We start from the raw sequence: 27,762 nt of genomic DNA, 5'->3' as shown, positions 1-27,762 counted from the left end.
GTCTCCCCTAGTCCTTCTTTTCATTAAACTAGACATACCCCATTCCTGCAACCGTTCTGCATATGTTTTAGCCTCCAGTCCCCTAATCATCTTGGTTGCTCTTCTCTGCACTCTTTCTAGAGTCTCAGAATCTTTTTTACATCATAGTGACCAAAACTGAATGCAGTATTTTAAGTGTGGCCTTACCAAGGTATTATAAAATGAAATTAACACTTCACGTGATTAATGAGAAAGAAAGTAAGAGATCAGAAATCTAAAGATTGGTTTAATGGATATAGTCACATTTTTTTTCAGGATTGTTATAACTTCACACAGCTGCTAAATGAATGGTTATAAATTGAGGATTACCTGTAACTCAACAGTCCTTCCTACAGAAGGAATTAAGCATATGGAATAATAGCAAATACTTTGAACTGCACCTAATATAGTGTGTGTTAACTCATTCAAAGCCATTTAGAATAAAACTTTATTATTGAAATCAATCAAATAAAGCAGTAAAACATATCAAAGGACAATGGGAAATACATTATATACAATGAGAAAAATACTCATTTTCATAATCATAACTATGCTGAATTCTTCTCCATTTCAATAGTAATCAATCCAAAATTAATTTCTATTTAGTGATCCAGAGCTTTACCTGGCTGACCGAGCAAATCTAGCAACAGATATTGTTATTTAAGGTCTATCAGAAGAAGATTTTTATTCAATTCATCTGAATAATATAAATATCCTTCACCCTTTAATACAAACAAATCATGTAATATTAAACGTAAACACATCACAAGGATAAAAGAGAGCAAAGCTCTGATCATAGATCAACAAATCAGTTCATTAATGCTTCTGCTTTGTCAGCTGTTCTTTGGTGTTTAGCTCTGGTTTGATCAGAATAATATAACATTTTGGGACAAAGATGCAACCAAGTAAGCCAGCACTGGAGGCCAAGATTGAGAAGATCTCCACAGCTAGCTTCTCTTTCCCTTTGGTGCTGAGATAGGCTGGAAGGAAAGTTAACCAAATGCTGCAAAACACCAGCATACTGAAAGTGATGAACTTGGCTTCATTGAAACTCTCTGGAAGGTTCCTGGCTAGGAAGGCCACCATGAAGCTGATGATGGACAGAAGCGCCATATACCCCAAGACAAGGAAAAACATCACAATGGGCTCCTCATTGCATTCTGCAATGATTTGTTTGGTGAATGATTGTTTGTCCATATCTGGGAATGGGGGAAAGATTGTCATCCACACAACACAAAGAACTGCTTGAATGGAGAAACAGGAGACTACAATGGAGTTGGCCAATCTTTTCCCCACCCACTTCCTCATGTTGGACCCTGGTCTTGTTGCCATGAAAGCCACCACCACTGTGATGGTTTTGGCCAAGACACAAGAAATGGCCATTGAGAAAGTCATACCAAAAGTGGGCTGTCGCAGAAGACAGGTGATCCTCCTTGGTGGACCAAGAAAAAGCAAAGAGCAGAGGAAACAAAGCAGAAGGGAGACAAGGAGAATGTAGGAGAGATCTCGGTTGTTGGCTTTGACAATTGGAGTGTCTCTGTGCTTAATGAATATGTCAAGCACAAAGAGCGTGGTGAAAGAGAAAACGAGAGCAGCAGAAGCTAAGCTGATTCCAAAGGGTTCTTCATAGGAGAGAAAAGTTATGACTTTGGGGATGCATTGAGTGTGGTCTTCATTTGCATACTGATCTTCTGAGCAACTGAAACACTCATTCATATCTGGGGGAAAAAAGACCAAGTTCCAGTTTAGTTCTGACACATTGAAATTGTTTGTGGATGTTTCTTCTTGAAGGCTACTGGAAACCACCAAATCTTCTACTGAAATATAATGGAAGATGATTATGGTCATCCTAGCTATTATAGCACATATTTCATATGTGAATTCTATGTCTAAAGCACCCATTATGAATGAGACTTAGCTTGACTTGAACAAGACTTTACATTTTTATTTGAATAATGTTCTCCAATTAATAATGGTCTCACTGTCTGCTGAATACTGTCTATACAACTTCACTTACCCTTCTGGTCTGAAAACTTTCCTTCTGAACATGGAACACAGTCATAACAACAAAATTTCTTCCCTTCCTTCTTCTTCTTCTGATAACCTGGTTGGCAAAATTCATTACACATTGATTGAGGGGCCCCCTATCCGGAAAATAAAGTGTTGGAATACAATTTGTTGGTATGTATTTTATATGTGACAACTACAGTAGTATTCAGGCAATAGATGGCAGTGTTTACAAGTTTGAATCTATGGTATATACTCTATGTTATTTTGTTCCAAATAGAATTTCCTGTTTCCTGTTATAGTTGAGCAGTTAAGCAGTAAATCACGTGATGAGTGTACTCTTTGTTTGATCTGTAGTGCTATATATAAACATAATTTCTAACATAAAGATCATTTAAAATTAAAATTTAGCCATCAATGTCTAAGAGATAAGTTGTTTTCCTCTATAGTGGACCCTCTCATTTTCTCTTTCACCACGCTCTTTGTGCTTGACATATTCATTAAAGGAGGAGTAAGGGACAGTAAGTAATTTCCTTATTTAAAATAGTAAAGGCAGGGATTTATCTTGATGGAGTGATGGGCCTTTGACATACTTTTCAGAGACTTGCAAAACTTCCTTTTCATTTTAATAAGAGTTCAGGAAGAGTTGCCAGTGTTAAAAATGAGGGAAGTGCATGATGCGCAACAATATAATCCAATTGCATTGTTGCATAATATTTATTTGTTTGTTAGATTGATTGATTTCTATAGCTGCCCAGAGTCATTCATTAAGATGGGTGCCTATAAAAATTAAACAAACAAATAATATGCAACAATGCAATAATATGTAACAATGCAACAATGCACATGGCAACAGTGCAGTATATGCAATCCATAACCATTCTTGGGGGGGATGGGACGGGAATGAAGATATAAAATTATGCTTTCTTTTTCGGTGTGCTACTGCTTGTTGGTTTTCTTTTCTTTTTTTCTTTGTGTAAAACAGTGTTTCTCAACCTTGGAAGCTTGAAGATGGGTGGACTTCAACTCCCAGAATCCCCCAGCCAGCGCTGCTGGCTGGGGGATTCTGGGAGTTGAAGTCCACCCATCTTCAAGCTTCCAAGGTTGAGAAACACTGGTGTAAAACATCAAGTACTGTATAATAAAACACAGTTAAAGCAGAAAACTAGGCACTAAAGATGTTCTGGGAAAAAGAAGAATCTGAAGGTACTACCGTAGAAATTCAGCTATTTGTTACACTATTAAATATTGGTTTATACAAATTGTGTGAAGTGCCCCTGAAGCATGAAAAGAGATGGATGAGACAAACGTCAGAACTATTTTTCATTCAGAAGACACACTATTATTTCCATTAGAAACAATGTAAGATCATATTTGGGGAAATTTTCAGTATCAACCCCTGTTTCAGATTTTTTTTTTTCTTGCAGATTTGAGTTCATAAACTGTGTGTATTGTTTTGGTCATGAACTCTTTCTTCTATTGCTCTATGTTTACCTTCACTTGAACAGAGAAGGAAAATGGGGAATAAATATATGAATTAATCCATAAAGAATTTTTTTTAAAAATGAATAATACTATGATAATATTTCCTGCCTAAGCAAGGGGTTGTACTAGAAGACCTCCAAGGGCCCTTCCAATGCTGTTATTGTATTGTATTGTATTGTATTGTATTGTATTGTATTGTATTGTATTGTATTGTATTCTATTCTATTCTATTCTATTCTATTCTATTCTATTCTATTCTATTCTATTCTATTCTATTCTATTCTATTCTATTCTATGTGATAGTAAGGAGCACAATTTATTATTTATTTATTTATTTATAAAATTTGTATGCCACCCTATCTCCAAGGACTCAGGGCAGCTCACAACGACAATCGACCAAGCGACTGTTAAAAACAACAAATATACACAGAAGAATAAAAAGTTTTTTTAAAAAAATTAAAATATACTACCCCATCAGTCCAGGCCGGGGGACATAAATAGCCAGGTTTTCAATTCACGGCGGAAGGTGCGAAGGTCAGGGGCCAACCGGGGCCCCAAGGGAAGTTGATTCCAGAGGGTGGGGGCGCTCACAGAGAAGGCTCTACCTCTGGGGGTCGCCAGCCAACATTGTCTAGCCAATGGCACCCTGAGTAGGCCCTCTCTGTGAGAGTGCACCGGGCGATGGGAAGTTGACGCTGGTTGCAGGTGGTCCGACAAATAACCTTGGCCTAAACCATGAGGTTAACACCAGATTATAAATAAACCTTATTTATAGGTTAACACCAGCACCTTGAATCTCACCCGGAGGGCAACCGGCAACCAATGCAAGCCGCGCAGGAGTGGTGTAATATGGGAGTATCGGATCCCTCCCGCAATTGATCAAAGCCAGAGGTGGTATTCAGCCGGTTCGTACCGGTTCAGACGGATCGGTAGCAGCGATTGCGGGTGGTCCCACCCACCCATCCTGACATAATGCCATCCTATTTAGCCATGTTTTTGAGGCCAGGCGGATGCACGGAAGGCACGCTCATGAGCAAAGCGCATGCATGGAAGGCCAGGCACCTGTGCTGAAGGCGCAACACGCAACGAACTGGTAGTAAGAATATCAGAAACCCACCACTGATCATTCTCAGTATGAGCCTCTGAAACTTCTTAATAAGATTTTTATGAGAAATCATTTGCTGATGATAATACCTGAACGGCGGGCTACTATACAGTTGTGGACCCTTCACCTTCACAGCTTCTGCAGATAAGGCTGGAGAAACCACCTTCTATGATGGCTTGAACAACATTCCTGCACATTACTGAGCAGTGGTGGGATTCAAAAATTTTTGCTACCGATTCTGTGGATGTGGCTTGGTGGGCATGGCATGGCTTGGTGGGCGTGGCATGGTGGGCGGGGCAGGGGAAGGATACTGTAACATCTCCAATCCCTCCCCACTCCAGGGGAAGGTTACTGCAAAATCCTCATTTCCTCCCGATCAGCTGGGACTTGGGAGGCAGAGAATAGATGGGGGTGGGGCCAGTCAGAGATGGTATTTACTGGTTCTCCAAACTACTCAAAATTTCCTCTACTGGTCTCCAGAACTGGTCAGAATCTGCTGAAACCCACCTCTGTTTCAGAGGTCTGGAATATATGATCCTTGTAAACTTTTCCAATACTACACTTTTCCACTTCTATAATCCACAGTCATCAGTCTCTGATATATATTTTTTTTTTTAAAAAATTAAACTAGGATCCTACCTTGTGCACCTGGTTAAAAGCCCTATTCCACACTATCACATCTTCACTAAGAGAGATTTGTTTTCCTTGCACAGATTTGGGATCAAGCTTTCCAACTTTCAGCCTCTGGAAAGTATGATTGGGGAAGGTGAGCAAGTTGATGATGTCAAATTGGCTTTCCATTTCTCCTTCTGCATTGAAGGACACTGTTTCTCCTGCTGAGTTGTTAAAGGAAATCCCTTGAAGAAAAAAGTGGAGCTGATGGAAAAGGAAATAGATAGGTTGGTAGGTAAACAAACAAAACAAACAAACAAGCGAAAACCAGGCAGATACATTTGTACAAAATCTTTGAGTAGCCATGTAAATTATTCAAAAATATTAAAGCAGAAGTTTGCTCCAAGTAATATTTGAAATGGTATTCCATATATCTTATCTATTTCTATCTCAAACCTGGTAATGTCTGTATTTCATTGCTGACAGTAGAGACTTAAAAAAACCACATAGCTTTTTATATATATATATTTCTTATGTCAGGAATCCGTTTTTACTCGATTGTTTCTGGAGAAAGATTTCTGAAAACAAACTTAAAAATCTATTCCCATCTTCATGATTCAGACGATACTCCCGTAATTAAGTGTCTTCATACACATGAATTTTGACCTCACCCATGATTAGTCTCTAATCTACTTTCCCAGGGCCAGTTTAACCCAATATATTCTGAAAACGTCATCCTTTTTAGGTCTAATCCCCTGAATTGCAGTGAACTGAAGAGAGTGGTGCTGTGGCCTGGAGGTGGAGCTCTCGTCTCACAATCAGGAGGCTGTGAATTTGATCCTCGGTAGGGGCTGATATGACTCTCTGTGGGCACAATGAGAATATATCTGCTGCAAAATTCCACATTGGTGACAGAAAGGGCATCTGGCCGGCAAACACTCTGGTCAGTTGTCCTGACTCCACCCTGTAAGGGATTATGGGGTCATTAAATGACAGACAAAATTGCAATGAACTGAAGACCAATTGAATGAGTGGTGGATGAGGCCCAGGGAAGGCCAGGGGAAAATACCAAGAAATATATTACTGTTTTCATTTTCACTCTGTTGACATATCAGTGTTGTGACCTAGGCTTACGAGTCATTACAATACACAATTAGTCCCCCCCAAAAAAACTATTTTATTGTAAAAGCCGAGAATTACTTTCATTCCCAGCTGAGTTTCAATTAGTTGCAAAAAAAGTCCTTCGGAAGAAGTCCTTCAGGATAATCACCAACCTTTATCTTCTTTGACACATTGCCAAAGGCCTTACTTGGCAAAGCCCTGCGGAGTTCAAAAACAAACAGAGATGCCGACTGGAAACAGAGTTAGCAATGTTGCTTTCCTGCAAAAGGCCCAAGTGCCTTTGTTTCTCTTTTAAGCCTTATGGGAGAGGCCAATCATCTCCTGGCTTTACTCCCAAGTCATCCCTTTGCTTTAGCTTCTCTTGCCTTCTGGCAGCTCTGCGCATGCATGCACTAGGAACAGGCTCCTCCTGTTTGTATGCCTCTCCACTGGCTGAGTCTGGGGACTCTGGAGTCTGCGCATCACTCCCAGATGGCCCTGGCCCCATCTCTGCCTCTGACGGAGAGCCCTCGTCCGGGCCTTCCCCAGACTCCAGGACTGGCCCATGTTCCTCCCCAGCCTCCTCACTGTCAAACTCTGCTGCCAGCTCTGCAGGCTGCTGGTGGACCACAACAATCAGCCAGGAAAGCTTCAGATAAAAAGATCCCTTGCCTCCATCTTTCCTCTTCTCCACTCCATAAATAAAATGTTGAACTATAGTACTCTGAATGTTAGATTTAAGACACAGGAAGGAAGATTTTGATGGTGTGGGAAAACAGGTCAACTGGGAAAGAGGTGGCAGAAGAGGCAGGACCCTCTTCCTTTGAGGTGCTCAAGAAAGCCTGGAGCACCCGCTGAAATCCATACTTTAAATGTGTGCCCAGAGCAAGTTTTCCAAACCTTGGTAATGTTGAAAGCTTGTTTTGTAGTAAATTTGGTAAGATTAAATGTGTATCTGGAGCAGTTTTCTCAACTTTGGTATGTATATGACGTATGGACATTAATTGCCATAATTCTTCAGCCAGCCATTGAATTGAAGTCTTGAAATCATAACACTGCTAGGTGTTGACTATTGTAGTTTTCAAAAACCCTCCATATTTAGTTTTTAATGTGGTGGCACTTTCCCATGTGAGACCAGGGCATACAAATGGGATCCTCCTGGGCCGATAACTCCTGTTGAAAAGAGCTGTGGCTTGGAGCTACTTTACAAAAGGGTTTGTCTTGTCTTTTTTATATATTTTTTAATTTATTGTATAACTGTGCTGTCCATCTCACTAATATCATGACTATAGAAATAGCCCTTAGATTTATATACCACTTTACAGTGCTTTACAGCCTTCTCTAAATAGTTTTACAGACTCAGCCTATTTCCCTCAACAATCTGGGTCCTCATACTACCCATCTCAGAAGGATGGAAGGATGAGTCAACCTTGAGCCTGGTGAGATTTGAACTGCCAAACTGCAGGCAGCCAGCAGTCAGCAGAAGTAGCCTGCAGTACTGCACTCTAACCACTGCGCCACCACGGCTCATAATGTGCCATGATAAGGACAGAGTTCCATGAGTACCTGCCATGGCTGAAATCTTTTTCTGCCCAGTGTTCTCCTGGATATAACTTGAGATGAAACTGCAGAATGCAAAGCATGGGCCACAGCATGAACTGCATTGTAGATGCCATAGCTCTGTCCGCTCATGGCCATTTCAAAAGTTGAAGCAGGAAGTGACGTCAAGCTTTCCACCCCAGTGCATGAATGTTTAAACACATGGTTGAGATTTGGAAACTGGCATTTAAAAGCTGCCTCCCAGAACTCTTTCAGAATCCAGTCTTGTGGACTCTGACCAAATTTGAAGAATTTCAGAAAATCTTGGAACCCATTAATTTCCATGGAATGAAGCATGAAGGAAAGGGATCCTTGGAACAGATCCAATGTGTTCTCAAACTGTTGGTCCATTAATGTAACATCTATCTGGGCTGTCATAATCCACACTTTTCCATCACATATCTTTTCATTACATCTATTATGTTCTGTAGATGTTAAGATGTTCAGCCATATCAGGGTCTTCGCATCTCCATAAACAACCATTATGCTCGTTCTGCTCTGTGTAAAATGGAGATGAATTCTTCTAACCAAGGCACTGACTTTATTCCAATCACCCACACTCTGTTTCTCCCTCTGGGGCACTCTTTGAGTGAAAGCTGAACAGATTCCATTCTGGGAGAACAGAGCCTCCAGGGTTAGCAGAAAACTCTCTCCATGGTCACCATCCTCAGCAAAGAGGCCAATCCAGGTCCATCCAAAATACCTTAGCAGGGAAATGATGCCTTGGACCTGGTGATCTTCGTTGAGGGCCATACGGAAGAAGGAAGGGTTCAATCCATTTTTCCCTTCAAAAGGAAAGGAGCCATATGCCAGCTAAATGGAGAGATGTTTCAGAAATGATATAGAGGAAATGATAGATGAAGAAATGATAGATAGATAGAAATGATAGATGGAAGAAATGAGATAGAAGAAGGCTCTGCCAGTCTGTATGAGTGTGTGACATTAACATTTTTTGTTTGTGAACCAACCTATTTGTCACTTGGGAGGCTATGCTGGACTTTAGTACAGTATGACTTAAATTCACTGCTGATGAGACAGAATATGTAGATGCTTTTGCCAAAAAGGCATTAAAAGTTGTTAACCTAATCTTGCGAAGCTTCTTCTCCGGTAATATTGAACTGAAAACTATGGCCATACAAAATTTTTGCTAGACCAATTCTCAAAGTACAGCTCATCTGTCTGGAACCCGCACTGCATATCGGACATTAATACAATTGAACGAGTCCAGAGATATTTCACAAGAAGAGTCCTCCACTCCTCTGCTCGTAACAGAATACCTTATGCCACCAGACTTCAAATTTTGGATTTAGACAACTTAGAACTTCACCGTCTTCAGTCCAACCTAAGCGTAGCACATAAAATTATCTGCCCTACCAGCCAATGAATACTTCAGCTTCAACCAAAACAATACAAGAGCACACAATAGATACAAACTCACGGTAAACCGCACCAAACTTGATTGCAGAAAATACGACTTCAGTAACAGAGTGGTCAATGCCTGGAATCCACTACCTGACTCTGTGATTTCTTTCCCAAACCCCCAAAACTTTAACCTTAGACTGTCTACTGTTGATCTCACCCCATTCCTAAGTGGTCTTTAAGGGGCGTGCATAAGCCTTCTGTCCCTGTCCTAATGTTTCCTTTTATCCGTATCCATTTCATGTATTCATAATTATGTTTATACTTATATCTGTTATCTAATACATTCTTGATGAAAATGAATAAATGAATAAATGAATAAATGAAAATGAATGAAAATGAATAAATAAAATAAATAAAAATAAAATGTTCCTGTCTGGTTAACAGTACTTATAAACATAGCAAAAAGTATTTATAAACATAGTGGGATTGTAAAATTCATCCAATCCCTTGCTTAGGGGAGCATCCACTTAGAACATCTCTTTCACACAGGTTGCTGATAAAATTTCTTCCCTGAAGACAATTTTTAAGGGTTGTTCTCATAAATACAGATTTTCTCTCATTTTTCTGGGTGCCTTGTTCTAAAAAGCTGGAATAAAAGTTGACTCTACAGCAGTGGTGGGATTAAAAAAAAATACTACTGGTTCTGTTTGGCGTGGCTTGGTGGGCGTGGCATGGCTTGGTGGGTGTGGCAGGGGAAGGATGCTGTAAAATCTCCATTCCCACCCCACTCCAGGGGAAGGATATTGCAAAATCCCCATTTCCTCCCAATCAGCTGGGACTCAGGAGGCAGAGAATAGATGGGTGGGGCCAGTCAGACGTGGTATTTACTGGTTCACAAACTACTCAAAATTTCCTCTACTGGTTCTCCAGAACTGGTCAGAACCTGCTGGATACCACCTCTGCTATACAGTGAATGTACAGCAACAAGCAAATTGGTGAGATCTGGCTATTCTTTCAATTTGAGATAGTTGTGCCAGATGTTAGAAATGTTTGACCTCCATGAAAAGACATGCAGAGGGAAACTGGGAGAGGACATATAACTACAAAAATATTCTAAATCTTGAAGAAGTAAGAGTTTTACCAAAGCCAGTCAGTACAAAAAAAATGAACTTCAAAACTATCAGCAAACATTAAAATTAATACTATTAAAATAAGAAATTTGGCATGTCACAGCCTAGAGGCTGTGATAGAATGTGATAGAATGTAAAACATTTTGTACTGGTTTTCTTTATATGTGGTTGACAATGTTAATTTACAGTTTTTGTTCCATAATTTTTCCCATTCCTCTAAATTTATATTACGGCCTACATTTTGTGCCCATGCTATCATTGGACCCTTCACTATTTCTTCTTCCATTTCTACCAATACTGAAGGTTTTTAAGAAGAGATTGGACAACCATTTGTCTGAAATTGTGTAGGGTTTCTCGCTTGAGCAGAAGGTTGGATTAGTAGATTTCCAGGGTCCCTTCCAACTCTGTCATTCTATTATTTTATTCTGTTATCGATAAGCTCTACTTCACAAGGTACTGTTATACATATGACACATTAAAAGAATGAGTCATCAATAAGTCACTAATTTGTTGACTTGATGATCCAGGGAAAAATCCTGGGAAATAGGTCTGCTTCAAAATATTAATTGAACACTGTGATTTCTGTTCCCATTGTCCACTGTATTTTTTACTCTTAAAAGTAAGGCAAACTTTGATTTGCATCTTCTGCTTTGGCTTGATGAACTGGCTTCATATGTGCTATATTCCCTATCTACCAGGGGTGGGTTCTAAAAATTTTTACTACCGGTTCTGTGGGCGTGGCTTATTTTGTGGGTGTGGTTTGATGGTCATGTGACAAACAATTCTTTAGGATTTAGCAGAGGTACTGGTCTACCAGTCTTTTAACTGCTTGCAGAGCCGTACCGGTCTACCCATTTGTTTTTGGAGCATAGTGGTCTACCCATTTATTTTTGGAGCATACCCATCTACCCATTTGTTTTTGGAGTGTTCTGGTCTACTATTTGTTTTTGGAGTGCACTGGTCTACCACCACACTGCCTTTTACCGCTGATCAGCTGTAGGGCGGCCCTTTGAAGTGCCACTGCAAGAGTTTAAACAGTTTTTTGCCGCTCTGCCACTACCGAGAGCATCGGAAACCACTTTCAGGCAGCTTGGCCTCAATTGCCAATCTACCACCACTGAGCGGTTTACAAGGAGCGGATCGGTTCTAGCTGATCAGTTGGGAAGCTTCTTGGCTTTTCAATTTAAAGCTAAGGTGTCTTATTTTTTTTTTCCTTTTCTTTGTCAAGTGAGCCCTGATTTTTTTTCCTTCTAGCTGATCAGCTGGGACTAGGGAGGCAGAGAATAGATTTGGGGCAGGGCCAGGCAGAGGTGGTATTTATCGGTTCTCTGAACTACTCAAAATTTCCACTACTGGTTCGCAAGAACCGGGGAGAACTGGTAGCAACCCACCACTGGTATCTATTGAGATTGAAGCTTGGTTCCAACCACTGAAAATAGGTCAGTATGGGGCAAGGCATAGAGTTGAATGTCCCAACAAAGTGGATGCTATTCTCACTCCACAAGTGAAGACAGTTCTGCTCAAAACTGTCCTACGTTTATCATGTTCCTATACACTTTCTGTAATGTGTAGGGTGTGATCTGGTTCTTGTTTGAATACCACGTTCAAATATATACATGCATAGAAAAGGGGGAAAAAGTACACAAAGATAGCTGAAGAAATGTGTATATCAAGCCAATTAAGAAATTTACAATATATAGTAAATATATCAAACAAATATATCAAACTTAATTAAGAAAATTAAGATCATGGCATCCAGCACTCTCATTTCCTGGCAAATAGATGGGGAAGAAATGGAGGTAGTGACAGATTTTATTTTCCTGGGTTCCAAGATCACTGCAGATGGGGACTGCAACCAAGAAATTAAAAGACACTTGATCCTGGGGAGGAAAGCTATGGCAAAGCTAGACAGCATACTAAAAAGAAGAGACATCACCCTGTCAACAGAAGTGCGTATAGTCAAGGCTATGGTTTTCCCAGTTGCAATGTATGGCTGTGAAAGTTGGACCATAAGAAAGGCTGAGCACCAAAGAATGGAGGTCTTTGAACTATGGTGCTGGAGAAGACTCCTGCGAGTCCCTTGGACTGCAAGGCAATCAAACCGGTCAGTCCTAAAGGAGATCAACCCTGACTGCTCTTTAGAAGGCCAGGTCCTGAAGATGAAACTCAAAAACTTTGGCCACCTAATGAGAAGAAAGGACTCACTGGAGAAGAGCCTAATGTTGGGAAAGACTGAGGGCAAAAGAAGAAGGGGAATGACAGAATGAGGTGGCTGGATGGAGTCACAGAAGCAGTAGGTATGAGCTTAAATGATCTCCGGGGGATGGTAGAGGACAGGAAGGCCTGGAGGAACATAGTACATGGGATCGCGATGGGTCGGACATGACTTTGCAACCAACAATAAATCAAATCAAAGCAGCTCAAATCACCCAACATACAGGGGTCTGACCTGAGGAACCTTGTACATCCTTAAAATGTCTTCCACCTGGAAGGAAATATCCGAAGATAATCCTGCAATCACCGCTATCACGTTCTTCTGGGAACTGCAGTTGTAATTGAGGACAAATCTCTGTGATTTAAGTAGAACCTGCAGAACGCTGTGATGGAACACTTTTTCCTGGCAGTAGCTGTCCACGATATGGAATCCAAGGGTGACATTGGGCAAGATCTTCAGGTTGTCATTGATCTCATTTATAGCAAATACCAAGGCTAAATAGTGCTGGTAAAATTTTGTGATGACTGTGGAAATAAAACTACATAATATTTCATGTGACAATGTCAACAAAAATCAAAATTACTACTTACAACATTCTGCACACTTGTGATTCTGAGCCCAACCTTTATATATATATATATGCCATGGAGATTTAATTTAATTTAATTTAATTAATCATATTTCTATGTTGCCCAACTCCCAAGGGACTCTGGGAGGCTTACAACAAAAATAATACAAACAATGAAAATAAAATATTTAAAAAAAACATTATAAAAATATTTTAAAAACATTAAAAACACATGCACACCATCCATGGCCGGATCTTGCAAGATTGAACAGCGAGATCAACAGCCTCAGACCTGCCAGAAAAGCCAGGTCTTCACCACTTTCTGGAAGGCCAATAGGGTGGGGGTAGTCCAGACCTCAGGAGGTAACTGGTTCCAGAGAGCTGGGGCAGCCACAGAGAAGGCCTTCCCCCACGGGCCCGCCAGCCTGCATTGTTTAGCTGATGGGACCTGGAGGAGACCCAGAGGAGATCATCATAAAAGGTCCAGGAGTTGAGTTTTACTGGAGAGAGACTTCAAATGAAGCCAATTTTGGACAACTAGAATGATTACTTAGAAGATCACCAAGGAAAAAATTAAAAATTCAATCAGTTAAATCCTAGAACTGTGGTTTAAACCGGGAGGGAAAGTCTCAAAAAAATCCGTTTCTTTTTTGCCAGTGGAATTACAACTACATGAAGTCAGCAGAAGTTTGACTATTTAACCATTTCCAAGGCTACTGAAATTCAAAACTCATTCCTAGATTATGGCATAATTATGATAAATTTTAGATAGTTAGTAGCAATAACAGTAGCACGTAGATTTATATATTGCTTCATAGTGCTTAACAGCCCTCTCTAAGCAGATTACAGAGTCAGCATATTGCCTCCAACAATCTGGATCCTCATTTTACCGACCTCGGAAGGATGGAAGGCTGAGTCAACCTTGAGCTGTTCAGAATTGAATTCCTGGAGTGAGCAGTGAGTTAGCCTGCATTCTAACCACTGTACCACCACTGCACAAATAGCAAATAGTAGTTGTTATTTGAATGGGATCCAATCAAGAAACCTTTCAGCTATAGCTTGGACTGGAAGAAAAATTCCCATTAAATGGTTTACAACAAAATATATAGGGCCTGGTGACTCAGCAGACTAAAAGCATTGTGATTAACACCAGCTGTCTGCAATTACTATAAGTTCGAATCTCACCAGACTCAAGGTTGACTCAGCCTTCCATCCTTTCTAAGGGAGGTAAAATGAGGACCCAATTTGTGGGGGCAATAAGCTGACTTTGTATAAATATACAAAAGTATGAAGGCTATTGCTTAATGCATTGTAAACCGCCCTGAGTCTCCAGAGAAGGGTGGCATATAAATCAAATTAAAAAAAAAAATGCATTCATGGATCCAAAGTTCCATGGCAAACCATAAATGTATCTTAATTCACATGCAGTAAAAAGGGGAAAAAACCTCCAATTGAGTCACACCAATCCACCCAAATGCAAAGAAAATTGTCAAACGTATTACTGAAAATGCTAGGGCATTTTAAACAATAAAACTTATGCAAGGAATTGAGAGGGATTTCCTTACTTTTTCTTCCTCATATCTTGTAATGAAGGAGGACGAGACTTGAAATAATGCATGGGAGTAAATAGAATAAACTGAGAGGTGATCCCGCCGATGACATAATCTCCAGGCTCATAGGACTCATGTGGGAAAGAGTCCGATTCCATCCTATCCATTGTTTTGCCTGCTAAGTCTGGCAACATGAGTAGGAATATCATGTGCTGCATCATTTGAACATTCCTTCCTCTCTTTAGGTACATCTCTGGAATCATATGATGTACGCTGTCTTCTTAAAAGGTTTCAATGGGAAGTAGTGAATGCTCCTTTTGCCAAAGATCTTTAAACCAAAGATTAATGGTGATGGGCCAGTGATGTGCAAATGAGCATCTCTTATGAAGTGGGTTGGATTAGATGAATTGTAAGATTTCTTCCAACTCGGGGTTTCTTCTCCGTTAAGTAGAGATCATTTGGATGAAACAATCTTATTGTTGTCTTTTTCTCATCTTCAGGGAGCACGGTGCATGCCTAAGGAAACCAGAAGAGATTTGCAAGAGACAAACATGGAAACCAGCAAAAAGGACAGATTGTTGATTAATCTATCTGTGTAGAGCCCTTGTTCCACTCTTTAGGGTCAATGGTTTTCTAAACCATCATATGGACATATTCATTCATTGTTTTTCTCATTGGTCTTTAAAAGCAGAGCCAAGAAAAATAAATGATACCCTTTTCAATAATAACAGGGTAGATAATTGCATCAATCAAGGTCAAGATAGAGTAATGGCTTGCAAGGAAACATGTTTTCCAGCCCCAACCCAACTTCCCTTCCAGGTGGAATTAATAATATTCTTTTCTCTGAACATTATGTTATGTATGCTCCATAGAAAATGAATACAATTTTTTTAAAAAATAAAATATTTGAATGAAGTCTCAGGACAAGTCTGGAAAAGTTGAGAGCAAATCAAAAATATTGTTAAAAAGAAAAGGCAAGACCTCCAAGAAATTACTTATTTATTAAAAAGATTTTAATTAGATGTTTACTCATAAACTTAACTGATAGAAATTCCTTCATGTTTTACCCTTTGCTCAGGTTTAAAATTCAAGAATTATGTGACATTTTCCTGATAAGTAAAATCACCAGAACTAAGGATGCTAAAGATCTTGGCAGACCTGAACAATGGGCCTTATCCACAAAAAGGAAATTTAATGTGGAGAAAAGCAAGGTTTTACACTTAGGCAGGAAAAACCAAAGGAACAAGTACAGATTAGGTGAAACCTGGCTCAAAAACAGTAACTGTAAGATGGACCTATGGCGATCATGGACGGCGGCGTCTGCGGCAGAGGATGGCGAGCGATGGCGGATGGCGGATGGCGGTGGGCCTGATTCCGACCAGATGGCCCGTGGGCCTGAAGCTGGGGTGGCACTGGCGCCGTTAGCTGTGCTGGAGCTGGGGCTGACTTTCACCGGACTGTGGACCGCAGACGCCTGGTAGGAGGAAGGGGGCGTCTGCGGGACAAAGATTCCGGTGAGGAGGCTGTTAGAGATCTTGTGTTGATGACAGCACCAGCGGGACCCCGGTTGGCCAGAGGGTCGGCCAGAGTTCAGAAATTGAGGTTGGTGAGGGGTTCTATGCTGGTGGGACCCTCCATTATGGTTGAAGAACTTCTGCAGATTGATTCCACCCCTGTTCTAGGAGTGAGGTCCTCCTTATTGATATCATTGGAGGCTTGGACTGCAAATGGAATTTCCTGATGGAGTCGTTCCCCCCCCCCAACCTGTTTTCCATCTGCCTTGTAAGACACTTGATTGACCTCAACATGGACTCTTTTACTTCCGGAGTTTTGGGACCCGGCTCTGTTTTTCAACCTGTTTCCTGGCTGTATGGAAGACAAGACAGTTACGGGAGGATTGATGGAGCCGGTTCCACACTACGTTCGCCGTGGAAGGGATGTTCATCTTTCAGGACTAATAGAGCCAACCACTGTGAGAGGGTGGTTGGACTTCTCCATTTTGCCTTGATTAGGATGACCAACCACCGTGAGAGGGTGGTTGGATAGTTCCCCCAGCTGGACAGAACATGAGGACTCCTACCCATTACTGTGAGAGGGTAGTGGTGACTCTTCCGATTAACTTAGTCTTGCTTCCTGGACATTGGAAACCATCATTATAGATCCCTAGGCCATGTCTAGGCCAAATTTGTATTATCACTCCAGTGTTTTTAAATGTATTCCAGGGCAAAGCTTCTTGCGCTGCCAGATTTCCCCCTCTCGCAGGCTTGGCCTTCTATGTTATCGAGGGCTCACCTTAATGACGGGTCTTGGGACCCCAAGAGGTGGCATGTTGCAAAAAGGGGATTGAGGGGTTTTTTAAGGACATTTTTAAATAGACTTTAAAGGGGTTCTGAGGGGTGGGGAGGTTATGTGGGTTTGGGGGAAAACCCACGGGGGATGGAGACTAGTCCAGCTGTTAATGGTGCCATAGGGGGTACAGACTCTGGGGGAAAGGGGACTGTTAGAATGCCCTCTATTGAGGGCTTCTCCATTAATACGCTGAGTGGGAGGGGCAGGTATGGCGGGAGCAGGGGGACGTATCATGTGGTGGGGGCATGCGCTCGCTATCTCCAAGCTATTGCTCCTCAATGTTATAGCCGAGGTAGTGGCTGATACCCCCAGACTTGTGGTCATAGGGGATTTCAACCTGCCATCCATCGGTGAAACATCTGAGGTAGCTCGGGAGTTCATGGCTTCCATGATGGCCATGGACCTGACCCAAGTAATTCACAGCCCTACTCACATGGGGGGACACACTCTGGACTTAGTTTTTATCTCTGGTCAGTGGTTGAGTGGCCTTGATATAGGGGATATAGATATTGAACCCTTGTCATGGTCTGACCACTAGCTCCTTCTGTCAGCATTCCAAATTAGGCTCTCTTCCAGTTCTGACATGAAGACATGAAGCAAAGACCCGAAGTGCTGATTTATTGCTGAGATGAACTTTTACCTAGTTCTCTGCTTGCAACTGATAGGGTTTCCTGGGGAACGAGGGTGGGGGCCACATTCCTGTGAGAAGTACGTGCCGGGACGTAGAGATGGATTTGCATGATGGCCAATGGGATATCGGGCTGGAGAGCGGAAGAGGAGGGGGTTGGTCGGAGGAGCCAGTTTGGCAGCAATTAGAGTTAGGTATGTTGGCTATTTCTGTTCTTAATAAAAAGTGATTTATTAGTAGACTCTGCGCTTGATAATGGAACTCAATTAAGACAGAACCGAAACCTGACAGACTGCCAAACTCTCTCAAAGCCAGGCTGGCTGAGTTTAAATCATCCCGTTCCCTCCCAGACGTATGGTCGGATTGGAGGTTATCCCCCGACACTATGGCTGAAGCGAAGCTCTCGGAGGAAAGCCTGCTTCAAGCAATGAGTGGAGGAGAAGCGGACGTGACTCCAGCCAGTTGGGAAACTGCGAAGGCTCAACTCTCCCCGCCTTCCTTCTCGGAAAAACCTCAAACAAAGAAGCCTGAATCAGATAAGTACCTGGGGACTGTGCCAAAAGCTTCAGAGGCGGAATTCCCCTTTCCCAACGTGAGAGATAAGGGAAAACCCCTAAGTGAATTGGGCAGAGCGTCCTGGCTATGGGAGTGGGAACAAGCCAGAAAACAAAGTAAGCGCCAAGAAATTCTAAGGAAGCCACTCGAAAGCCCCATAGATGAGTTGAAAGAAAAATTTGACCGTGCCACCCTTCAGGGGGAGGAACCATCCTGCAGACCCAAAGAAAAGAGAGAACCAGTCTGGGCTGTGGACCCGAGAGGACGTAGGCCAAGGCGCAGCCCTTTCCCCCTTCACAGCAGGAGGAGAAGGAGCCCAACGATGCATCCATGGGTCCCCCCCCCCTCCCAGAAAGCAGCAAAGCCTAGATGAGGCAGCACCTCCCTACCCCAGGATGAGAGGCGAGGCAGAAGTCTTTCAACACCGAGGGGGGCCCTACACAGCTCAGCACAGAGAGGAGAGGGTAGACAGGGAGGAGCCACCCCAGTTCAGAGGGAAGTTCGACGGTGACCCAGACAACCTCGCCCAATTTCTCGATTCAGCTGAGATATACATAGAGCGTTATGGACACCTTTTCCCTTTCCCTAGAGCCCTAGTGAATGCCATTTCAGAAGGGCTGGAGGGAGAAGCAAAGAGGTGGTCAGCATCCCTCTATAAAAACAGGGCCCCCCCAGCTGCAAGATGCGGATGGGTTCTTGCAACTATTGAGAAACCGTTATGAGGAGGAGGAGGATGACCCCTATGTGGAAGATGAGCTCAGAAACCTAATGCAGAAGGGGAAGCCCATCAAAGAGCACATCCGTGAATTCAGGAGAGTCGTTGGGACACTACCTCCCCTACCTGAGCGATTGCTGGTGTACTTTTTTAGGACAAGCCTAGATAAGAGAATTTCCCAAGTGACTGCTTATCGTGACATCCCAAACCGACTCTCTGAATGGTTCCGGGTAGCGATAAAAGTCGACAGAGGGTTGCGGGCGAGCGACACGCCGAAACCACCCGAGGGAAAGGAGAGAGGTCGGTCAGACCAAGGGCCATTCAACAGACGGGAACCCCCAACACCACAGCCCTCCCACAGACCAACTGCCCCACGGAGCTCACTGAAATGCTACCGATGTGGGGGGAGCGGCCACATAGCAGCAAGATGTGGAACGCCTAGACCGGGACCAGCTCCACCGCCCAAAGCACGACCGGAACGAGGGCCCAAGCGCGCCACCCACGTATCGCGGGAAAACCCCCAAAGCCCGGAGTTTTTCGCTCACCTGACCGAAACCAGAGGAACCCCAGATGAGGGAGATCAGTTCCCCGAACTCTACGACACAGAGGACGAAGGCGAAGACGACCCGATGGTGAGTGGACCTGTCCATCCTTTTCTTTTCCCCATACGCCTAACAGCCCCCAAAACAGGGGCCCAAGAGACTTTCCAAGCCCTAATAGACTCTGGTAGCACACGGTGCCTAATCAACCTACCCACAGTTCTGAAATTGGGAATCCGAGCTAAACAGCTCAAACAACCAATTCGATTTGAGCAAGTTGATGGGTCCCTAGTGGGGGGAGCGTACGCCACACACTTGACCGAACCCGTGAGACTAGAACTAGCAGATCACTGGGAGACGATCCGTTTCATAATAGCCCCCAAGATGACAGAACCAGTCATATTGGGACTCTCGTGGTTGGACAAATGGGGTCCAATCATTTGGTGGCAAGAGGGGACCCGCAGATTGAGAATAGCAAAGGGGCCCCAACCCCTGCCGCCCCGACCAGAAGAATTCCCTCCCACCCTGAGACCCCAAAGCAGCCCCCCACCACAAAACAAAACACCACCAACACAAGATTCCCTCCCAGAAGGTACAGTAAAGCAATTGGCGGCCGCACCCTCCACCGCTTGTAATGCAGATCAGATCCCAGGAGAGTACCAAGACCTTGCCGAAGTATTCAGCGAGGCCGACTGTGACATTCTGCCCCCCCACCGCGAGACCGATTGTGCCATCGAGATTATCCCGGGAGCGAAACTACCCAAACCAAAAATGTATGCCATGACGCCCCGGGAAATGCAGGAAATGCGGCACTACATAGACAAAAACTTACAAAGGGGATTTATCGAGCCAGTAAAACCAAGAGTAGCGGCGCCGGTCATGTTTAAAGAGAAAAAGGACGGCTCCATGAGATTGGTGGTCGACTTTCGAAGTATCAATGCTGTATGCGTACAAAACTTGTATCCCCTCCCCCTCATGAAAGACATGCTAGCCCACCTAGCCAAAGGGAAGATTTTCACCAAACTAGACCTTCGAGAAGCTTATTACCGGGTACGCATAAAGGCAGGGGATGAATGGAAAACAGCGTTCAACTGCCCCCTGGGTAGTTTCCAGTTTAAAGTAATGCCCTTTGGTTTGCAAGGAGCCCCAGCAGTATTCATGCAGTTAATAAATGAAGTTTTACGTGAACACCTTTACAAAGGGGTCCTCGTCTACCTGGACGATATTCTTATCTACACGGAGACCATAGACGAACATATACCCCTTGTCCGCCAAGTACTGAAAAAACTGCTACAGGCAAACCTATATGTCAAACTGTCAAAATGCGATTTCCACCAATCACGGCTAGACTACCTGGGCTACCGAGTATCAAACGAGGGGATAGAGATGGACCCAGCCAAGGTCCAATCAGTTCTACAATGGCAACCCCCTCGCACCCGCAGACAACTGCAAAGTTTTCTAGGCTTTGCAAATTTCTACAGACAATTCATCCCCTCATTCGCGAAGATTGCCAAACCTTTGACGGACCTCCTAAAGACAGGAAGTTCAGCGATGAAACCTCGCCCGGGACAACCCTTACAGTGGGACCTGACCTGCCAACAGGCGTTCGAGACACTAAAAGGACTGTTCGCAAAAGAACCTGTCTTAAAACACCCGGATCCGGAACAGCTTTTTGTCATCCAAGCAGACGCAAGTGATGTGGCAGTAGGAGCCGTGTTACTCCAAAAGAACAACCAAGGTGATCTACAACCCTGCGCCTACACCTCCCGCAAACTCACCGATACGGAGAGGCGATGGGCTGCATGGGAGAAGGAAGCGTTTGCAGTAAGATGGGCCTTGTTGACCTGGCGGCACCTACTAGAGGGAGGCCAGAAACCATTTGAAGTCTGGACTGATCATAAAAACCTAGAGGCCCTAAAAACCCCACGAAAACTGTCTCCCAGGCAAGTGCGGTGGGCACAATACTTCAATCGTTTCAATTTCGAGCTTAAGCACATCCCAGGAGGGAGAAATTTCCTGGCTGACGCCCTCTCCCGGATGCCCCAATACAACAGTGAGCGGGAGCAGGTAGTGAATGCCATCATCCCCTCCACCCAAGCTGCAGCCCAAGTAATCACCAGACGGCAACGACGTGACCAGCAAGGCCAACTTGCTAGCGACTTAACTGCAAAATTAAAAAATGAAATGCTAACAGACCCCTGGTATCGGGACAATCAACATCTCTTAACAAAAAGAGATGAACTAGCTTGGAGGGGGACAAAGCTCTATGTCCCACAAAGTTTACGCATCCTGATTCTCAAGAGGAGCCATGATGTTAAACCAGCAGGACACTTCGGGTTCCTAAAGACTTTGCACCTAGTACGAAGGCAGTTCTGGTGGCCACATATGAGAAAGGACATAGACAGTTATGTAAAAAGCTGCACCATTTGTGCCACAATGAAGACAAGGCCAGGGTGCCCACCTGGACTGTTGCAACCAGTAGCTGAGCCAACAAGACCATGGGAGGAGATTGCAATGGACTTTATAGTAGACCTACCGAGGAGCAGTGGAAATACAGTGATCTGGACTGTAATAGACTTATTCTCCAAACAGGCACATTTCATTCCTTGTAGTGGACTGCCTTCAGCCCGTCAGTTATCCAAACTGTTCCTGAAGCACATTTACCGCCTACATGGAGTCCCCAGGAGAATCATTTCCGACAGAGGGGTCCAGTTCACAGCAAAGTTCTGGAGGGAGTTTCTACGATCCATAGGTTCATCCCAAGGGCTCAGCTCAGCTTTTCACCCGAGCACCAATGGGGGGGCAGAAAGACTGAACGCTATGATAGAACAGTATTTAAGATGCTACGTCGACTACCAGCAGTCTAATTGGGCAGACCTCCTATCTTTTGCAGAGGTTGCATATAATAATGCTGTCCACAGCAGCACGGGGCTAACCCCGTTCAAAATAGTGAGTGGCATGGATTTTGTTCCCATGCCAGAATACCCTAGGGAGCCCCCTTCCTCAGTCAGTTTGACCGACTGGATGGCAATGTTGAGACAAACTTGGGAAAATGTTAAGAGGGCGCTGGCAAAAGCGGCTCAATCCTATAAGGACCAAGCAGACAAGCACCGAACTCCCCAAAGACCATTTCAGCTGGGAGAGAAAGTTTACCTCTCCACCAAGTACTTGAGACTTAGACTCCCGAGCAGGAAATTGGGCCCAAAATTTATAGGACCATTTCCTATAATAAAAATAATCAACCCTGTTACAGTGCAATTGCAGTTGCCATGGCTTTTGGGGAAGATTCACCCCGTTTTCCACAGTAGCCTTCTAAAGCCTGTAGTGGGGTCTACTTTAAGGCCAACGCCACGTGAACCCCCTGGACCCCTGGTTGTTGGGGGCCAAACGCACTACGAAGTGCAGCGGATTCTTGATTCAAGATGGCACAGGGGGCGCCTTCAGTACTTAATTAAATGGAAGGGTTACCCATTGTCAGAGGCTTCCTGGGTGAAGAGTGCAAACATCCAAGCTGATCGCCTTATAGCAAAATTCCATGCAGACCACCCGGGAAAGCCGGGAGGGGGGGGTGCACAGCCAGGGACGGGCTGATGGGACTAATCTTTTTGTGTTTTCCCTATGGGATAGGTGATGTCGCAGAAGTGAAGGGAGAGGGGCCGGATGTCAACATTCCAAATTAGGCTCTCTTCCAGTTCTGACATGAAGACATGAAGCAAAGACCCGAAGTGCTGATTTATTGCTGAGATGAACTTTTACCTAGTTCTCTGCTTGCAACTGATAGGGTTTCCTGGGGAACGAGGGTGGGGGCCACATTCCTGTGAGAAGTACGTGCCGGGACGTAGAGATGGATTTGCATGATGGCCAATGGGATATCGGGCTGGAGAGCGGAAGAGGAGGGGGTTGGTCGGAGGAGCCAGTTTGGCAGCAATTAGAGTTAGGTATGTCGGCTATTTCTGTTCTTAATAAAAAGTGATTTATTAGTAGACTCTGCGCTTGATAATGGAACTCAATTAAGACAGAACCGAAACCTGACACCTTCGACTTGACTTTCCGACCGCCGCACCCCGTCGCAGGTGGTTCTGCCCCAGGCGCCTGATGGATCCTGATAGGTTCCAGATGGAGCTTGGGCCATTTCCTGAGACTCTAGCTCATGACTCGGCTGATGACCTGGTGGCCGCCTGGGATAGTGCAGCTGCCGGGGCTTTGGACCGAGTCGTGCCTTTGCGGCCTCTGACCCGGCACCGAACTCACTTAGCTCCTTGGTTCTCTAAGGAGCTGAGAGAGATGAAGCGCTGGAAAAGATGCCTAGAGAGCGGTTGGAGGGCCAGTCGTTCCGAATCTGACTTGACACTGGTAAGGTCTCATATTAAGACCTACCTAGTGGCGATAAAAGCGGCGAAATCTAGCTATTTTATCTTATTGTATCATCAGATAACTGTCCAGCCGCCCTGTTCAGGGTGACCCGCTCCCTTCTCCATCTGGGAGTGCGGGAGGACCCCTTGCAGGGCCGAGCTGAGGATTTTGTACAGTATCTGTATGATAAAATAACTCAGATTCGGGAAGACTTGGCCGCTGACTGGGTTAGTTCAGATGAGATGACTGAGGCAAGCCTTGAGAGTGTTATCTGGGAGGAGTTTGATCCTGTGGCTCCCAAGGACGTGGACAGGATCTTGGGATGGCTGAACGCGACCACATGTTTATTGGACCCGTGTCCCTCCTGGTTGGTGCTGGCTTCCCGGGAGGTTACATGAGGCTGGCTCCAGGGGATTATCAACGCTTCTTTGAGTGAGGGTGTCCTGCCGGCCGCCTTGAAAGAGGTGGTGGTGAGGCCTCTCCTCAAGAAGCCATCCCTGGATCCGGCTGTTTTGGCTAACTATCGTCCAGTCTCCAACCTTCGCTTTATTGTGAAGGTTGTTGAGAGTGTGGTGGTGCGACAGCTTCCCCAGTACCTGGATGAAGCTGTCTATTTGGATCCGCTCCAGTCCGGCTTCAGACCTGGGTACCGCATTGGTCGCATTGGTGGATGATCTCTGGAGGCCTCGGGATAGGGGTTATTCCTCTATCCTGGTCCTGTTAGACCTCTCAGCAGCTTTTGATACCATCGACCATGGTATCATATTACGCCGGCTGGAGGGACTGGGAGTGGGGGGCACCATTTTGCGGTGGTTCTCCTCCTATCTCTCTGACCGGTTGCAATCCGTGTTGACAGGGGGGCAGCGGTCGACCCCAAGGTGCCTTGTTTGTGGGGTGCCACAAGGGTCGGTCCTCTCACCCCTCCTGTTCAACATTTATGTGAAGCCGCTGGGTGAGATCATCCGTGGTTTTGGGGTGGAGTTCCATCAGTACACTGATGATACTCAGCTGTACATCTCCACCCCAGACCATCCCAACGATGCCTTGGAAGTGATGTCCCAGTGGCTGGAGGCCGTGCGGGTCTGGATGGGGAGAAACAGGCTTCGACTCAACCCTTCCAAGACCGAGTGGCTGTGGCTGCCGACGTCTCGGTATAGCCAGCTGACGCCATCACTGGTAATTGGGGGCGAATCATTGGCCCCCACGGAAAGGGCCCACAACTTGGGTGTCCTCCTGGATGCACGGCTGTCTGTAGAAGGGCATATGACGGTCGTGGCCAGGGGGGCTTTTTATCAGGTTCGCCTGATACGCCAGTTGCGCCCCTTTCTGGATCGGGACTCCCTACGCACGGTCACTCAATCACTCATCACTTCTCATCTGGACTATTGTAACGCTCTCTACATGGGGCTCCCCTTGGGGTACACCCGGAGGCTCCAACTGGTGCAGAATGCGGCCGCGCGGGGGATTATGGGAGTGACGGGGAGCTCCCATGTGACTCCTCTTCTACACGAGCTGCATTGGCTTCTGGTGGACTTCCGGGTGTGCTTCAAGGTTTTGGTGATCACCTTTAAAGCACTCCATGGCTTAGGGCTGGGGTACTTACGGGACCACCTTCTGCCACCAATAGCCTCCCACCGGCCAGTTCGCTCCCACAGAGAGGGCCTCCTCAGGGTGCCATCGGCCAGACAATGCCGGCTGGCGACCCCCAGGAGGAGAGCCTTCTCTGTGGTGGCACCTACCCTTTGGAACAATCTACCTCCAGAGATACGAGTGATCTCCGACCTCCAGACTTTTCGTCGGGCCCTAAAAACTTATTTTTTTCAGTTAGCTGGTCTGTCTTGATTTGATGGTTGGTTTTAAAATTTGATACGGATTTTAAATTGATAAGTTTTAAATTAGGGGCCAAATTTATTTAATTATTTTAAATCTATTTTTAACTGTAACTTTATGTATAAATGTTTTTATTTTGGCTGTTCACCGCCTGAGTCCGAAAGGAGAAGGGCGGTATAGAAGTTTGAAAAATAAATAAATAAATAAATAAATAAATAAATAAATAAATAAATAAATAAAATTACAAAAATAATGTTGAGACTTTGGAAAAAGTACAGAGAAGAGCAACTAAGATGATTAAAGGCCTAGAGACTAAAACATATGAAGAACAGTTGCAAGATTTGGACTTGGCTAGTCTGGAGAAAAGAAGAATTAGGGATGACATGATAGCAGTCTTGCAATATTTGAGGGGCTGCCACAAAGAAGAGGCAGCCTTTCCCCAAAACACTTGAAGACAGGGCAAGTAACAATGGATGGAAACCAATAAAAGAGAGAAGCAATCTGGAACTAAGGAGAAACTTTCTAACAGCGAGGACAATTAACCAGTGGATCAGCTTGCGATCAGAAGTTGTGGGTGCTTCATCACTGGAAGTTCTTAAGAAGAGACTGGACAGACACTTGTCTGAAATGGTATAGGGCCGTGATGGCAAACCTATGGCACGGGTGCCACAGGTGACACATGGAGCCATATCAGTGGGCACGTGAGCGTTGCCGTAGCTCAGCTCCAGCACGTATCTGTGTGCCAGCCAGCTGATTTTTGGGCCTTTCGGTCCCACCTGAAGTTGGGAAATGGGCTGTTTCTGGTCTCCAGAAGGCCTCCAGGGGGGTGGGGAAGGCCATTTTCGCCCTCCCCAGGCTCCTAGAAAGCCTCTGGAGCCTGGGGAGGGTGAAAAACAGGCCTACCGGGCCCACCAGACTATCAGGTGCTAAAAATGGGGGGGGGGAAACGCGTGCACATGCGCAGGGGCAGGGTGAATTGGATTATTTATTTATTTATATTTTATTTATTTATATTTAAATTTATATACTGCCCTTCTGCCAAAGGACTCAGGGCGGTGAACAGCCAAAGGTAAAAAACATAGAATATAAAGATTTAAAAGCAGTCTAAAATAAATTAAACAATTTGGCCCAACAATTAAAAAACCCTGTTTAATTATGGGTGTGGGCACACACGTGGGTGACCTCCCCGCGCTCCCCCCACTTTTGGCACATGACGGCAAAAAGGTTAGCCATCACTGGTATAGGGTTATTCCTGCTTGATCAGGAAGTTGGACTAGAAGATCTCTAATGTCCCTTCCAGTTCTATTCTGATTAAAGCAAAATATGGATAGAGGTCTTTACTATTTCCAGAGTTAGGATAAGAATCCTATGCCTACAGACAAACAATCTGCAGGTTGATCAGTCATGTAATTCTGATGAAGTCATTAAGCAAAGGGAATATTCTTGTTGGGCATCTTACTGGAAAAAATATAATAAAGGGAATACATACTTAATTTTACCTGTGCTAACCAGGGGGGAAATGCTCCCAGTTTGGACCAGATCGGTTGATCCGGTAGCAATTGTGGTAGGTGGCTCAGAGAAGTGGTGTGAAGCTCTGCCCACCCGCTTGTGTGTCGTTACCTCCTGCTTTTAAAAGGAAGTAACAACAGCGCCAGAGCTGTGATCGTCAGAGCCTTTTACCTTTACTTTACCTTTTACCTTGTGTAATTATTGTAATTCCTCTTTTATTTTTATTTTTCATATTTCTTTCTCTTTTCTCTTTTAGTTTCTGAGTTTGTTAATCTCTTGTAAAGTTTTATTTGAATAAAAATATATTTAAAAATGATGGTCATTAGGTGTGGATCAATATCAGGACAGTATCATCTACTCTTCTGAGTTGCCATCTTGCCTTCTGGGCAAGCAATATAATAGAATTTCAGGGCTCAATTGTGGGCATGAGTTGAGGACTATGTGTGTGTGTGTGTGTGTGTGTGTGTGTGTGTGTGTGTGTATTTCATTTTTCTATAGTTCTTCATATATGGGTGTGTGTGTGTGTGTGTGT

The 27,762-nt window shown here is 44.3% G+C and overlaps 1 protein-coding gene across 1 annotated transcript; it reads right to left on the bottom strand.

Moving 5' to 3' along the window:
* Positions 1-834: 834 nt before the first annotated feature.
* Positions 835-19,649, bottom strand: LOC139324809 (vomeronasal type-2 receptor 26-like). The gene is made up of 8 exons (XM_070954560.1): positions 19,545-19,649; positions 16,048-16,247; positions 12,869-13,172; positions 8,631-8,740; positions 7,895-7,953; positions 5,255-5,451; positions 2,036-2,162; positions 835-1,736 (listed from the first exon to the last, which is right to left on the bottom strand). The coding sequence occupies exons 1-8, from the start codon at positions 19,647-19,649 to the stop codon at positions 835-837; spliced, it is 2,004 nt and encodes a 667-aa protein (XP_070810661.1).
* Between the last annotated feature and the right edge of the window lie 8,113 nt (positions 19,650-27,762).

Source organism: Pituophis catenifer, unplaced genomic scaffold, assembly GCF_029215685.1.
Source record: "Pituophis catenifer annectens isolate HBS135680 unplaced genomic scaffold, rPitCat1.0.hap2 SCAF_15, whole genome shotgun sequence".
Lineage (NCBI taxonomy): Eukaryota > Metazoa > Chordata > Lepidosauria > Squamata > Colubridae > Pituophis > Pituophis catenifer.
Note: the sequence above shows the minus strand (reverse complement) of the source record. Positions and strands in the feature narration are given on the sequence as shown.